The 15970-nt window shown below is 35.3% G+C and overlaps 2 protein-coding genes across 2 annotated transcripts; one reads left to right on the top strand and one right to left on the bottom strand.

The window, feature by feature from the left end:
• The first annotated feature begins 927 nt into the window (after positions 1 to 927).
• On the top strand, positions 928 to 5184 carry LOC141661958 (uncharacterized). Its single transcript, XM_074468994.1, has 6 exons — positions 928 to 1073; positions 1178 to 1306; positions 3519 to 3592; positions 3681 to 3760; positions 4455 to 4606; positions 4770 to 5184. Exons 2-6 carry the CDS (start codon positions 1207 to 1209, stop codon positions 4853 to 4855), a joined length of 492 nt encoding a protein of 163 aa, XP_074325095.1. The 5' UTR covers positions 928 to 1073; positions 1178 to 1206; the 3' UTR covers positions 4856 to 5184.
• Positions 5185 to 5308: 124 nt separating this feature from the next.
• On the bottom strand, positions 5309 to 10032 carry LOC141661837 (EID1-like F-box protein 2). Its single transcript, XM_074468844.1, has 4 exons — positions 9844 to 10032; positions 9706 to 9748; positions 5763 to 6550; positions 5309 to 5615 (listed from the first exon to the last, which is right to left on the bottom strand). Exon 3 carries the CDS (start codon positions 6541 to 6543, stop codon positions 5797 to 5799), a length of 747 nt encoding a protein of 248 aa, XP_074324945.1. The 5' UTR covers positions 6544 to 6550; positions 9706 to 9748; positions 9844 to 10032; the 3' UTR covers positions 5309 to 5615; positions 5763 to 5796.
• Positions 10033 to 15970: the final 5938 nt, after the last annotated feature.

The raw sequence follows: 15970 nt of genomic DNA, 5'->3' as shown, positions 1-15970 counted from the left end.
AGAATATAACTAAAAACATTATAATTGCATGCATAAAAAACTCTAGAAAATGATTCGTGCCTAGCACGAGTTATTATGCTAGTTCTTTAAATATGGTTTAACCGGGTCCAAAACATCTTGCGATAACTTTAATTGCAAGAGCGGCAAAATATATTTTCGCAGAATAAGATTTGAGTTATTGCGGTACTCATATTCGTCATATAATAAAATTTAACACTATGTTCCAGAATCTTTTTTTAAAAGAAAGGAAAAAATGTGAATAATTGATTTCTTCATCTTTTTCTCGTGCAATTTATATGAAAACAAGAAAAGAACTGCGGTAGATTTTGAAAGAAATATTCTTTATTTTTGTCTCCAAAAATTTCCTCCCATTTTTTAAAAGATTAAGAAAAACGGATTTTAGTTTAGGTTTATATGAAAAAATATTAAAGTAGATTAATTATCATATTTGCAATTTCAATACGAGCGTGATGCGAAAATGCAAAATATAATCCCTTAATCTCTTCCAATTGTTTACATTTATGAGAAAGTGTCCGACACGCATTTTAAGTTGCATAAAAAATATAGTTATGTAACTTATTTTTACAATTTTCTTTTTCTGAATAAAAGTTGAATGTTTAATTTTTATTCAAAAAACAAAATTATAAAAAAAAATTAGAAAACTATACTTTATATGCACCTTAAAATGCGTGTCAGACACTCTCTAAAAAATATAAACAATTGAAAGGGACGGAGGGAGTAGTTTATAAAAATTTAATAAGATTGAAAAATAAATACATATCATCTTTTTGTTAGTGGAATTTATATTAACACACCATTTCATTTATAGGTGAACATCCACTAACACATCGGCAACTCGTCAATTTAGAACAAATTCGGAAACAATTTTTTGGAATGTAACATTTCTTCGGAAAGTTAGAAATTGTTTTAGCAAAAAAAAAAAACGAAACTTATAAATTGCCAAATTATAAAACATTTTCACAGTTCAGTTGAGTGCACAATTGTTTGCAAATATTCTTTACTCTTGAGCCGTCCTCTAGCCCTAACCTGCTCAACCAAATTTCAGAAAATGGGTAAGCTCGTTTCTTTCAAAATTTATAAATTTATGTAATTAAACTTCTTGTATATTTATGTTTAATTTATGTAATTGTATGTGATTGTAATAATTACAGAGGAGAATAGAAAGAAGAAAGAGTAGGTAAAGTAATGGAAGGAGTGGGATCAATAGCATTGTTGCCCTCTGGCTCTCTTTCTGGTCACTTCGTTCATCTTCCCAACTCTGTCTGTTATGGTCTCCACGGCACTGGTACTTGTGCTTTCTCGTGTACGTTAACTTTCGGCACGCTTTTCAATAGCGTTAAAATATAGTTTCATAATATTTTTTTTAATTTTTTTTTGAATAAAATTATGTTTAAACTTATGTCAGAATTTTTTTATGAAAAAATATTATTAAAATATACTTTATAGAAGTCTCGAAATGCGTGCCGAAGAGTAGAGTATCATGTGTTTTGCCTTTCTTTTAATTGCTTTTGGTTTATATTTTGTAGATTGTGGAATTAGGGTTCCTCTTTAACTGTTACATTACGGGATTTTATCGGGTATTTTTGGTTGCTGCCCCGGTAGTACTAATCGCAGACAATGTTGTGTCACTTTCGGAAAATACTCCCTCCGTCCCTTTTTAGTTGTGTGCAGTCAAATTGATTGACCAAAGTTTGACTGGAGTTTATTAATATTTTATAATTGAACAAAATAAAAAAATTATATAATTGAAAAGGACAGTTAATCTACTTTAATATATGATTTTTAGTTTTTTTAAATAATGTAAGAGTAGTGTTTAATCTTTGGTAAAAAATTGGTCAATTTGACTGATAAAAAGGAAATGTGACAACTAAAAAGAGACGGAGGGAATATCATGTTGGACGCTACACCGAAAGGAATGCACCCATTTTATATCCCGCCGACTTACAGAAGGATTTCGTATCCCCATTGGAAACGGCATTGGTTGTTAATTTAGGATCCCAACAGCTCCCATTTTATGTGTATTTTTTGTATTACAATCATTGTCTAGTGGTGAAGGGTTATTTACTTAGGAAGCGACTCACGTTGCTATCACTCAGCCTAGCTCCAGAACCTTGCTTTTGTTATTATCGCTGAGCCTGCAACACAACACCCCCTGATTATTAAGTAGCTCCTTTATTTAAGAATAGACTCAAGGCAGATTAATGATACCCATGGCTACAGACTATCATAATAAGTGAGCAACTTGAAGAACATTGCGAAGGGAACGGCAAATACGGACCAATTCTTCACTTTCCTCATTACTCAATAGGTAGTCCTAACGCCTAACCTGTCAACCACACACCCATCTTTTTTGGTTAGACCTTTGGCTATTTTTACTGGGTCTGGTTTTTCCATTTCCCTTGATCCATGTAATCAATAGAAGATTTATCTAAATATGTTATCGCTGTCAAGAAACAACCTAGTTCTTTTTTCCAGTGCCAGTGACACCTTTTTATTTATTTTTCTCCATTATTGTTTTTAATTTTTACCATCAAAATTTATTTTAATCATTATTGCTATTTTTCATCTATTTAGTTTTTCTATATCTGTTGTATTTTAATATTCAGTTTTTCCTTTTCCCCCTTGCTTATTAATATACATGTTAAGTTATTTCTCGTTCTTATAAGGAATTCAACTTTGATGTCCTCTTTCTATAAAAAATTTGAAAACAGGGTAAATTTTTGTACTTGGAACATTATTGAAATGCCCCCGACTTTTATTGATCAGACAACATTAAGTCCGTAGAAATAATTAAATGTAGGATAGATAAGTGTCACCTTTACTATGCCTTGGGATACTCACTCATTTTTCTCGCACAAATGGAGATTCATAATCTTAGTCTCAGGCTAATTGCAAAACCTGAGGAGGTCCAAAACCAGAGTTTCAATGCATCTTGGCCTTGAATTAACTTTCAGAGCTTCCTCGCTCTAGGCTCCACAAAGTTCATTTTTACAAAATAGAAAGGAGGAGATCCCGCCATCCAATAAAATAGTAATGTTTGTGCATAGATGGTCATTTAGGGTTGTAACAATTCACTTCTATACTTTATTTTCTACCAACTACCAAGCCTGTCCTGTTCTTATCTTTCTGGTTATAGAAACTCACCCATAACGAGATCTGTTTGTAATATTTCAGTTTAAACACTCATGTACATTGTATTAAGGACTACTAAAACGAAGACAAATGAAAAAAACTTAACAATACTAGCACCTCTGTAGATTTTAATATTTTACTGGCAGTATGGGAAATCATAGCCGTTGATAGCTATAAACACATGAGTGATACACTGGCTTATTCAGTAGGCTCATAAATATTTCAGTATTGAATTATTACTTAAAACTTTATTTCTATGTCCTTAATTCTTTCTTTAGCTCCCTTATGCAGCATTTACCTGAATTTTGTTTATAAATTTAGTGCTAAAGTTATAATCTTATACCTTTACGTCTCCCCACTTACAGAAATAGCCTGTGAAAGGGAGTGCAGCAGGGGTGAGGATTACCGTTTGATCAAGCTTACAATTACAGACTATAATGTAATGGCTGTTACTTTCTTTTTGTTGGTTGTTTCTGGGTTGGAGATGAACCTCTGAATTGAGAGTAATTTGTTTAAGTTTGTAATAGAGTAAAAGAGAACGAGATGTGGTCGTGGAATGTAGAGGACATGATGCTGCCCGGTTATGCAATGTTGACCATGCTCATGGGTAAGTCCTTGTTAGTCCCATTAATTCAGCTCCCATGGCACTGTTATATTTAGCTTCTTAGCATAATATATACACACATTTATGTATGATGAGGGGAGGTACACGCTGCTGATTTAAGCATATATGCACCTCCACCATGGTCCATGGTGTTGTATAGTGCATAATTATTTCAACAATATGTGGCGCAAGGATTGAACCTCAATTTCGGACATGGTTTGTAATTATGTAATAATATTAGGAAAGGTAATTTCCTAGTAGGACCAATATGTTTCAATGGATCTTATGAAATGAGGGATGCAGTTAGGGGGGGGGTGTGTGTGTGTTAGAGATGCACAAAAGGCCCACCGGGCCGGGCTTTGACCGGGCCTTAAAAAGCCCGGGCTTTGACCGGGCCGGGCTTTTCGGGCTTTGACTTTGACCGGGCCGGGCCGGGCTTTCCGGAAATGTCAGAGCCCGTTTGGGCCCTCGAGGCGGGCCTAACCGGGCTTTGACTGTGTGTGACTGTGTGTACATTTTATTGACGGAAGTTTGATTATGTATATGGTTTTTAAAGAGAGTGAACTAAAGAATACTATATTTATCTAAATGACCATGTACAATTTTTTTCTTAGAATATCCACTCCATGACTAAAAATCCCTTCACCTTTCTCATGCTCATTCTTTCATCATTTTGGTACATGGAATTCCGCACTAGATGGGAAAAGGATGTTGTTGGAATGCTTGACCAAAAGCATGGAAAAAGAAAGGTTTATGTTTCTTTTGACTGCGAGACTCTAAAAGCCGAAGGTGCAGCAGAAGATCATATAAGGAAGTTCATGCCAAAATTAGCAGGGATGGATGCTGTTGGTAATTTACACACACACACAAACACATTTTTGTTCTGCTTAAGTAGATCTATTTATGTTTAAACACCGTCATTATTGTAATGTACTAGAGATGTGTTGGCTGTCCTTTTTACCCTCCAATTGATCATCTACTCTGGCTCTTAAAAGGAAAACTTAATGTGCAGTTAACATCGGCCCGATGAGTATTACAGGCCTAGAGTTTGATAAAGAAGCCGAAGAAGAACAGATTCAACAGAATATACCACAATAGGGAACACATTGAGGATACTGGGAATTACTGCAATTTTGCTTGTAGTCAGTACTGCAAAGTCTCATGTTAGATGGTAGAACTATGAAATAAATATAACATACGATGTCTCTATATAGATTGCGTGTAAATGGAGAGTTACATTTTATCCTGGTGCTTCAAAGATGTGCAGTACTTTCAAGAATCGGATTACAGATCCCGTTGATGCAAATGGTTGCATTAATTGCATCAACCAGGCTCCTCCATGTGATGGTGTTTTCTATGTAAGATATTATCTGATTGTTAAGAACTTCAATGAAATCCCTTTTTCTTTTGGCTAAATGAGATATTGAAAACTACAAGAAATAGCTCTCTGAATCCAATTAGTGAGTAAATGACTAAATGCTGTAAAACTGAACATAAACAAGACACAAGATATCAGTCACAGATATTGAGAGTAAGAAACAGCAGCAGACATAGGTAGAACTCAATGACTTGAAATTATGAACCAGAGTTAAATCTTACATATCTATCTTGTTTGAATTGAACCCTTCCTAATGAGTTGTACATATGCTAGATTTTTCAATTACAAACTTCAAAACATACAATGAGAAATACATAGTAGGCTGAATCTCTTAAAACCCTCAGCAAACTTTACAATGTCAACATCAATTGACTATGGCTTTCCAGAAACATTGATAACAAGCTCATCATGTCTCTAGCTTGCCGGAAAAACACCAGCAAACTACGATATTATATGCCTCAACATGTGTTCAATGAAAACCTACAATGTTTCAAAAGAATGAATAATCATGATATTATTTACAGAATAATATTAAGTTGAATGGCTGAAACGGTGAAACCTACACCCCGATAAATGGAGTGCTCGCACTTTAATTTTAAATTATCTGAAGCTGTAGAGTGCATTTACCTTTGCAATAAGAAATCTGGGTTCCATAACTGAATCACTCCAACTCAGATGCCTCTTCTGAATCAGATAAAGGCAAGAGGGTGCAAACTCCAAGAACATGTCCATTGAGACATACATAATACTCGATGAAATCTTCATAAGCTCCTAACCTGCAGCTAGCACTTTGCGGTATCATCTTTGCTTGCTGCATGCTCCATAACTTTGCTTTGCAATATGGGCAAGTTTCTGTAGGATGAAATTTAGCCCCTCTTTTGATTAGCATCCTTCGAACATTTGACGAAGCAAAGGACTTAAAAACACCTCTAAAGAATCCAACATCACCCTCATCCCCTTGGTCAAGATGTTCACAAGGGTCAGAAACATACAAAACATCTGATCTGCACTGAGGTAAAAGAAAGCTTTTCCCCGAGGTCCGAGAAAAACGCGTTTTATAAACGAAGTGCCCAGGAATTTCATAGTTATTGAACAAGCCACCCTTGGTGCACCCTGAACAAATGATAAGCAGCTTCCCTAATGCCCTCCAGTTTCCATCAACACTATGACTCCCACTAGATTGTAGATCAAGCATCATTTTTGGAGCTCTTGTCCGGCAAAATTCCTTCCAAAATAATCTCTTTGCAAGATCATCAAACCATTTGCACACACAAGAAAGACTCGCAATCACCTTAGGATTCCAGTTCATATGTTGTAGAACTAAGAAGATAACTTCTTCACTTAAATGTCCTTTTGTGCACACACAGCTTGTTGAGTGTAGGCAGCGATGAAACTTCATTATTGTCATGCTTCACCTGGTAATTCGAACATAAATGATTACATTTATACTGAATCATAATAGCTTAATTCAAGATCAACAAATAATGACAGTTAACCCCTGTAGCAGAAGCAGACAAGCATGAATACTGCATAGGATTTCTGTTAATTAACCATGGCATGAACCATGCTATCGAGAAGTCCAAAACAAGTTTTAAGAACAAACAAGTAGGAACAGATAACTTACCACAAATCAAGAAAACCCTAATTTCTTAAACCTCAGTGACCAAGGTCTATAATCTGGCGACATAGCACCAATTGCATGTATTTTAACCCATGAATAGATCTCGGCCAACTAGGCCCTGGACACAAACTGCTTATGCTCTGTTTGGTTAGGACTTGAGAGAAATGGAGATGGAAATCAAATAAAGACTTATATACAAGATTAAATGCGAAAGGGGGAAGATTGAAATTTTGATAATGAGTTGGAAGAAAAATGAAGCACTCATTTTTAAATTGGTGGGCTTTGAGCTCTATTTTACATTGATAGAAATGAAATGAAGGGCAACAAAACTTACAAATATTTCTTTACAAAATAGTACATGATATCTATTCCATTTCAACGGCTACATAAACACATCAACACAACTACTGAACTAAGAAACAATGGAATGATCCATCTGAAAACTTGAAAAGAAAAAAACTTAGTATCATTGTCATTATTTAAATCAGCAGTAAACTAGGGGAATGAGTGGTAGATAGATTAAGATATTTAGTCTAAATTTGTCTATAAACCTTTAGTGCAGAGACTAAAATCCCTTAACATGCAAGATCAAATTTGATTATGGAGTCACTTAATTTCCTATATTTCTTGTTGATGTACAATATATTATAATACATCCTCAATGGAAAAGTGAGTTGATCCGATAGCCTAAAGAATTCTCTAGGATTATTTTTTGCAGAGCTTATACTGTTGCATGCTTCTGAATTTTGGTATAGTTGTTGCATATCTTTGAATTCTCTTTCTGTTTATAGCAGCCTTAACTTCATCATGCCATTTAAAAACCACTGCTGCAACCAGCAATCCTATCCCCACCGCAATAATCATTAGTGTTTAGAAAATTAGCAATTCGTAGATTACTTGTGACTCTCATAAGTTTGATAGGAAAAATTATCTTAAATGGTCTCAATTTGTCATTATCAAGGGTAAAGGAAGAACCACCTTCGTGAAACAGGATCTGAACCCAAATTTAATGCATAGAATGAGGATGATTTATGATTAGTAATACGTGCTTGCAAAAGAAACTGGTTGGAAGCTGAACGGTGAATACCAAGCCAAGAGTGGGAAACAGATTGGGAACTGGAAGCACATGCCACAGAGGAGTCCAATTTTTCTCTTTAAAAAAAAATCAACGACCTGTTTTATAACTTAGAGAAACTCGTCAGGATCTCATTGCGAGGACTTCTGGATCTTTTTCTCTAGCTCATTTAAATAAACCTTTATTTTATTGTCGAATGTCTCACATAGTTTAAACCAGGTCTACTATATAATTGTGGTGGGACAAACATATGACCCCCACGTCTCAAATATTCCACAGCTAACTAGCCAAGTGACAAAACAATTGTAATAGCCAAGTAAGCTAACTTGCACTCTAAGCAGCATCCAGACAGATACATATTGCACCTGTCTTTATCCTTAAAATGCTTACCACTTACCAAAATTATCAGAAAACCTCATTTCTATCCAGAAGCATACATATGATTTCATATGTTAGCCTACTTTTTTCCCCTTACTGTGTTTTACACCACGAGGTTTTGGGGAGGAAGAGTGGAGCTTCTTGGACGGAACAGATCTTTAGCATGTTAAATCATTTCTTAAAGGATGAACATATTCGTATGTCTTGTCTTTTCATTTCAAAGCTCTCTTGAGGAATGAAACTGGTAATATTGTAGCTGAATTTGTACATAGTTTTCAGTCTTACCTCCATTTCATTTATTTTGTTAAGATATGAAATGTTAAGATTAATTCCTTCTAAAACCCTAAGGTTCTAGGGTTGGAAACGGGCTCCTACTGAATCACTCTTCACACCCAACAGTGGCCTTCCGAGCGTGGGAAGTGTTAAGCATCAGATCATTTTACCCTGCTTTCAGTCAATAAGCAACACCCATGATTCAATTATGTGTTGGCATGCCTGGACAAGATGGGGCATATACTCAGCACGAACTAAGCTTTTAATCTCTCAAGGAATTGTTTCTAAATCTTACTGGGGGAGGTGTTCTTGCTACCATACATGATAAACACTACCATATATGCAAAAAAACTTCCATCAAGAGTGCTAGACAACAATAATTAGTTCAAGTAAATTAATTTGATATAGCTACTCTAATGCTCTATTTAGTTGAGCTGAATGATACGAACTACGAAAGGAATGAAAAGCCGTGAACATAATAAAGGTGGATGAGATCGACATTAGAGGGGAAAATAAAGAGTGCAGATTTTCTAAGAAGAATTTTGCAAAGATAATAAGAAGGCAGATTGCTCATTCATTCTCAAATTGGCGAGGACGTGAGGTCGAGCTCTAGTTTCAATTGGTTGGAATCGAACGGACAACTGAGTGAAATTTTATACGCTTACCCACAAAACATTACAATGTTCATTCCATTCCCACATAGTTGCATTTGTTTCCAATCATACAGAATGCAAGGAAGTCAAGAAAGTCAACTGACAGCGATTCACGTCCATGTCAACATTTCTCATAGAATCCCTCAAAAAATAGTTTCAAGTTTACATATAACACCCTACAAATGAAACACAAGCTAGAACCTCAAATGAATTAAATTTTAATGCTCAAAATATAGAGCGGCCTCAGTTCAAAAAAATTAACAATACCACCGAACCAAGTTCATGATAATTATATACATAGCAAAAGACACCGATATTAAACTAGCTAAAACACCATCCACTCTTCTCTACAACAGTTAATTTTTTTTAAAAAAAAGATCACCATGAACTTAAAACTACTTTACGAAACCATATCCAACCCAAAATGAACCCAGACCTGGAATTTCTCAATAGTAATTCAAATAAGTCTTGCTTTAAAGACAAAAAGTCTAACAAATCAAGAATCTCCACACACAAGCAAAAAATTTAAAGCACACAGATCACAAAACAAAATTAAAAAAACCCACATACCTCAGATCACAAGAAGCTACTCCCCAGCATCAGCTCAATTCATCTATTTCAAAAACACCAAGAAACATTAGAATCTTGCATACATTAAAGATTAAGTTTTTAAATTTATGAAAATTACCAAGAAAACTTTACCAATACCTTTCTAGAATCTTGAATTCAACTGGGTCACTTCCATTTGCAGCAAAAACACAATCAAGAAAATAAAAATCGAATCTTTACTCTGCAAATTAAAAAGGGTTTGCAGAGATGAATCAGAAACTGAAAAAAACAAAAGGGGTTATCAAGATTGAAGGAGAAATCAAGATTGAAGGAGAAATCAAGAATATAAATATATAAAATATTATACAAAAAATATAAAAATAAAAGGCAGTTGTTATTGTTAAGTGACTAACAAACCAAAGTAGACAAATGAGTAAATAGACAGTACAAGCTTCCCTATCGGATCATCTGTCATCAATAGGTGTCAGCTCATGATTGGTTTATTGTTTATTTAAATAAATATTTTTTATTTTATTATGAAAATGCAAGCCATCAAGACCCATCAAGTTGGTCTTGTAATAGGATTTTTTAATTTTGTAAATGTTGATATTTTAGTATAATAAAGTTGAGCTTTCAATTTGGCTGCCATTTGATTGGAAGTCTAATCTTTCACCACAGTTTCAAAAATGATGAATAATGTCACAAAACTTGTACTAATAATGAATTAAAAAATGGAATATTTCCTTTCAAAAATTTGTGAAGTTTATTTTTGAATTTGTTACAATAGAATTGTAAGCAATAAAATTATTAGACATAATTGTTTACAAAATCATACAAATATATGAGAAAAATGTCCTTAAGTACGTATTTAAGAGAGTTATATGAGTATAACCTATTTTTTTATTATGGAGTTCTAATTTTTTAATCAAATTTTTTAACTTACCAAGAATCCTTTTTATACTCACCTAAGTCAAGTGACTCCATATTTAGGAACATTAAATCTTAGTATATTGAGCATACATATTATTCAGTCCAATCCTCTGTTATAGAATTCGTCAATTTTCCAAAAATCGCCGATAAATCGCTCAAAAATCGGTCAAAAATATTGATCCGATTTGACCGATTCCAATAAATCGCCGATAAATCATCCGATTTTTTAAAAATCGTCCGATAAATCATAAATCAGTACCTCAACCGAATAATTCCGATTTCCGAAATCTGTAACACTGGTCCAATCAAAGGATATAAAATTTAAATGAAAGTTCATTAATAAACACTAAAAAGGTGATTGGAAAAGTTAAAAGAAAAAATGAAAATAAAAGACAAATGTAGAGAAGCACAGTAGATTTGTGTCAAGACAATTTATTCTACCAACAAAAACTCAAACTTAAATACCAACTGGAAAAAGTTATGAAGTCTCCTTTGCTTCTATCATGCTCAACTGAATACTAAAGCTTACATAACTAATAACTATAACATTACCTAGCATTTTAAAGATTCTTTAAAGGAAACAAAAAAGATCCTGCTATTGTGGTATAAACAAAGGTGATCTCTTTAGCTATCCTGGGGAAGTTTTATCATCCTGGAGAGAAATCACAGTTTCGAAAGCTCCCACCAATGCCTTGACCTTACTCTTTTTACTTCTAGCAAGTTTAGTGATTGTTTCTTCGATAACATCATTCAACAAAAGCAGCTCGTCTTTCTTGTCCTGCATTTCCTGATGCCTCAAAGCAACTGTGTGAGAATCAGGGCTAGATGTATCTACATTGTTAACAATCTCTTTCTTCTTGAATCTTCTCCTCCTAATATAAATTTTGGTGCCATCATCCTTTTCTATTACTCTTCCCCGCTTAAATTTGAGCCTTTTAGGAACGTTATCGTCGTTTTGCAGGTCCATTGTTCGGCCTCTCCTAAAGTTACACTTATAAGCTGGACTATCTTCTTCAGAAGCAAAATGTTTGTATTTTCTCGGATGCCTGAGGTTTTTGCCTTGCAGTATATCAACGTTGTTGTTGATGCTTGCAACATCACCATTTTCAGAGTTGAATTCAATTGTTTCACTTTCAGAGTCCTCTGAATAATAACTGTCAATATATTCACAATCAGGACTAGTGGCATTTGTGTTGTCATCAGTATCTCTCCTCTTCAATCTTATCCTTTCAACATAAGTTTTGGTGCCATCCTCATTTTCTATCACCTTTCCACGCCTAAACTTGAGCTTGCTAGAAGTATCATCTTCGCATTGAAGATCCAAAATTCTGCCCCTTCTAAACTTGCACTTATAGGCTGGATTGTATTCTTCAGAAGTAAATTGTCTGCCTTTTCTTGAATTTTTGTGGTGTTTACCTTCTAATATATCAGCTTCACTGATGTCTACAACATCATTTCCAGAGTTGAATTCTTTAGAGTCCTCGGAATAACAACTGTCACTGTAATCAGAACCTGGACTGGTTGTATTTGTGTTGCCATCAGTTTCTCTTTTCTTAAGTTTTGTCCTCTCAACATAAGGTTTCGCGTCATCAAGGTCTTCCACCACTCTCCTCCGCCTAAACTTTAACCTTTTAGGAACATCATTCTCGCTTTGCACATCCATTATCTTAACCCTGCTAAACTTGCCCTTCAAAGCTAGATGGTCATCTCTAGAAGAAAATAGTTTGTCGTTTCTTTGATATTGTTTACCTTTTAATGTTTCAACTCTACTGATACTTACAGCATCACTATTTTCAGCCTTGGATCCATCTGTTTCACCATCTGAATATTCAAAGTCCTCTGAATCATAACTGTCAGCATATTGAGCATTGGCGCTAGTTGGATTTGTGTTGTCAACGGATAATCTTCTCGTCCCAACATAAGTTTTGGTGCCATTCTCGTTTTTCATAACTCTTTCCCGTCTAAACTTGAGCTTTCTAGGAATATCATTCTCGCTTTCCAGGTCTACTAATCTGCCCCTCTGAAACATAGACTTAGAAACTGGAATTTCTTTATCTTCAAGAGTATATTGTTCGTCTTTCTTTGTGTGGTGCAAACTGATTGACGCATCAACTTTACTGATGTTTATAACATCATCGTTTTCTATGTTGATTTCATCTCTTTCTTCAACATATTCTGAATCCTCTGAATCATAAATGTCAATGATGTATTCAATATCCTGTAAAGCTTCTACATCAATATCTTCATAAAACTCTGAAATTTCACTATCTGTACACACAAGCTCCACTGATTCATTAGCATGAGAAGGAAAAAGTTCTGCCTGTGCTTCAGATGACGCGTGCGATTGGAACAAAGAAGTGGTAGATTGAGAAATTTGAGTATGACCATTAGTTTGCATGGTATCCAACACTTCATTCGCAGTTGCCACATCACCCTCGTGCAAGTTTTTCGTTTGATTCTCGTTTAGAGTAAGTTCCGACTTGGATAATGGAGAGGTAGATGGACAATGACCATCAGTCCGATCTAGTTCCAACATTTCGTTCTTGGAAGCCACTTTGCCGATAAGAGAGATTTTTATTTGGCCACTGTCAGAAGTAAGTTTCTCGCTGGACCGCAACAAAGGAGAAGTAGATAGAGGAATTTGAGTATGATCGTCACTTAGCATGGGTTCCAATACTTTGTTCTTCACTATTGCAGCATCCACAACCATGTTTTCATAATCACGAGTAGGCGTCACCACATATGGGGATAAATTGGAGGTCGATGGATAATTTTGACTATGATCATCAGTTTGAACTGGGTTAAACTTTTCATTCTTAGATGCTATATAAAAGATCTTGGTCTGGTCATTGTCATGAGTAATTTTTCCGTTTAACCGTGACAATGGAGAGGTATGTAGAGAAATTTGAATATTACCATCAGTATCCATGGATTCCGATACTTTGTCCTCTGTTTCCACATCATCCACATGTAAATTCTTAGATTGATCCATGTCAGTTGTAAGTTTCATATTCAACGTCGAAATTGGAGAGGTAGATGGAGAAATTTGACTTCGGCCGTACATTCCATCAACAGTTGTGGCATCATCCGCATGCAAAAAATTTACCTCGTCTTTGTCCCGAGTAAATGTCAAGGTTGAAGAGGAATTTTGACTATGATCATTAGTTTGAACTGATTTTAACATCTCCTTCTTGGAATTCGCATCAACCACATTAAAAACGTCCGTAAGATCACTGTCATGAGTCCTTATCGCGTCTGATCGTGACAATGAGGAGGTAGATGGAGAAATTTGAATATGATCACCAATTTGCTTGAGTTCCAACGCTTCATTCTCAGTTGTAGCATCATTCACATACATTTTTGTTGTCTGATCCTTATCATCAGTAAGTTTCACTGCATAGTGAGTTACTGGAGATGTAGACGGCAAATCTTGACTATGACCATCAGTTTGCACCAGTCCTAAGATTTCGCTCTTAGATTCCTCATTAGATGCCTCATCAACCACAGTCGACTCCGATGCTGGAGAGGTGGATGGAGAAATTTGACTATGACCATCAGTCTGCATAGGTGCCAACAAATCGTTTTCTGTTGCTGCATCATTCACATGAAAGTTTTTTGCTCGTTTACCATCATCGGTAAGTTTCACGAAAGACCGGGAGAATGGGGAGGTGGATGGAGAAATTTGACTATTACTATCAGTTTGCATAGAATCTAACATTTCTTTCTCAGCTACTGCATCATCCACACGCAAATTGTTTACCTGGTTTATGTCATGAGTAAATTTCGCGGCTGACTGGGATGGAGAAATTTTGCTGTCCGATATTTTGTTCTCAATTGGTGGATCGACCATATCCAATTTCTTTACTAAGACCTCGTCCTTTGTTTTGATATATTTCGTTGAATCAGCTTTGCCCTTTTTCTGATCCTGCGCAGCAGTAAACAATCCCCGGCTGCTGAACTTTCTCCCAAATGGCCTCACAACTCGACTTTCAAAAAGTTCCATAGACAATGAATCGGTGCTTTCTATTGATGTTCTCGGTGATCCCATTGTATCTCTTGACTGAACGTGAGTTTTTCTCGCGCCACTAAGACCTATCAAAGAAGTTGGAGATGAAAATGGACTTCCTGCCCCCGATGTTTCTGCTGAACCTGGGGAAGTATTTGGAGAGGAAATCCCATTTTGATTGTACCTGAATATCCTAAAGTCTGATGGATATCTATTTCTAACTTGAAATTTCTTGGACAGTAATGGAATTTCTGTTTTGATGATTCCAGGGGGTTCAGGTGAATGATTTAAATCAAGGGAAGGCATGAGATCGACTGCTGATATTTTATCTCTCACAGCTGGAGTTGCACTTTTTATGTCCTGCTTAGACGCGCTAGTTCTGCCATTGAGAGAAGGCTTGAGCTGGACAGTAGAATCCTTATATTTCTCGTACGAAGCTTCAGATCCAATATCTTTCTGCATATCATAAGGGGAAGCTGTTGTTTCTGGTACTGGATTACATGCCTTCACTGCAAAGGAATGTCCTTTTTTCAACTTACAGACATCAAGACTAGAACCATCTGAAGCTCTGAGATGGTTCAAAGAACTTGATGTGCCTGAGGAAATTCCTTTTACATTTCCTGCATTATAGAATGAATCAATTAAGCCTTCAATCAAATACTACCTTTTGTTTGGTTGGTTTACTAAAACAGGGTTGGCAAGAAAATTACCTGATGATTTTCTTTTTTGATTTCCTTTATCTGCCTTGGATTTTTTTCTCCGCAACCAAGATATTGGTCCTCCCATCAGCCGTCAAATAAAGGAAGCTCATAAGAATGCCAATATCTCAGAACCCTGAATATAACGACAGAATCAATCATCAGAAGCAAAATTTTAGACAAACTATTAAGTCATACAGAAAATACAAAGAGGCCACATCCAAAACAACTCTGAGGATGCATGCAGACCTGCAGACACGCATAAATATCACCTTCTCAGTTTGTTTAGGCTGTTGGAGATATCATGATGTTCAGCTCAATGGAGAAAGGGCGGGGAATGACTTAAACAAAAATTTACCATGGATCTTAATTCTTACCAATATACATGCTGTGGCTTGGAATAAATTTTAAAGCATGTATTCTTCATTCATTGAAATAAAAGTTTACTAATTATTGGTGTAGCTTGATTGCTAATTTAATTGGTAGACATATATTTAAAATAGAAAAAAAATTGTCTCTTAAGGTGATCCTCTGAGTTACCTAAGTTGGTATGAATGTTTAATATTAATACAGATATTAAGTTCTATATTTGTAGATATAGGATTACCTCTTCACAAATAGATATAGAGAGAGAGGTTAACAGAGCAATGCT

The sequence above is a fragment of the Apium graveolens genome, chromosome 5 (genome assembly GCF_009905375.1).
Source record: "Apium graveolens cultivar Ventura chromosome 5, ASM990537v1, whole genome shotgun sequence".
NCBI classification, from domain to species: Eukaryota; Viridiplantae; Streptophyta; class Magnoliopsida; order Apiales; family Apiaceae; genus Apium; species Apium graveolens.
Note: the sequence above shows the minus strand (reverse complement) of the source record. Positions and strands in the feature narration are given on the sequence as shown.

What these genes read in the sequence shown, in the direction of transcription:
- LOC141661837 (XM_074468844.1), bottom strand. Translation starts at nt 6,543, where the DNA reads ATGACAATAATGAAGTTTCATCGCTGCCTACACTCAACAAGCTGTGTG.
- LOC141661958 (XM_074468994.1), top strand. Translation starts at nt 1,207, where the DNA reads ATGGAAGGAGTGGGATCAATAGCATTGTTGCCCTCTGGCTCTCTTTCT. An exon ending in TTATGGTCTCCACGGCACTG is followed by an intron (nt 1,307 to 3,518) that starts GTACTTGTGCTT and finishes CCCCACTTACAG; the next exon opens with AAATAGCCTGTGAAAGGGAG. An exon ending in AATGTTGACCATGCTCATGG is followed by an intron (nt 3,761 to 4,454) that starts GTAAGTCCTTGT and finishes ATTCCGCACTAG; the next exon opens with ATGGGAAAAGGATGTTGTTG.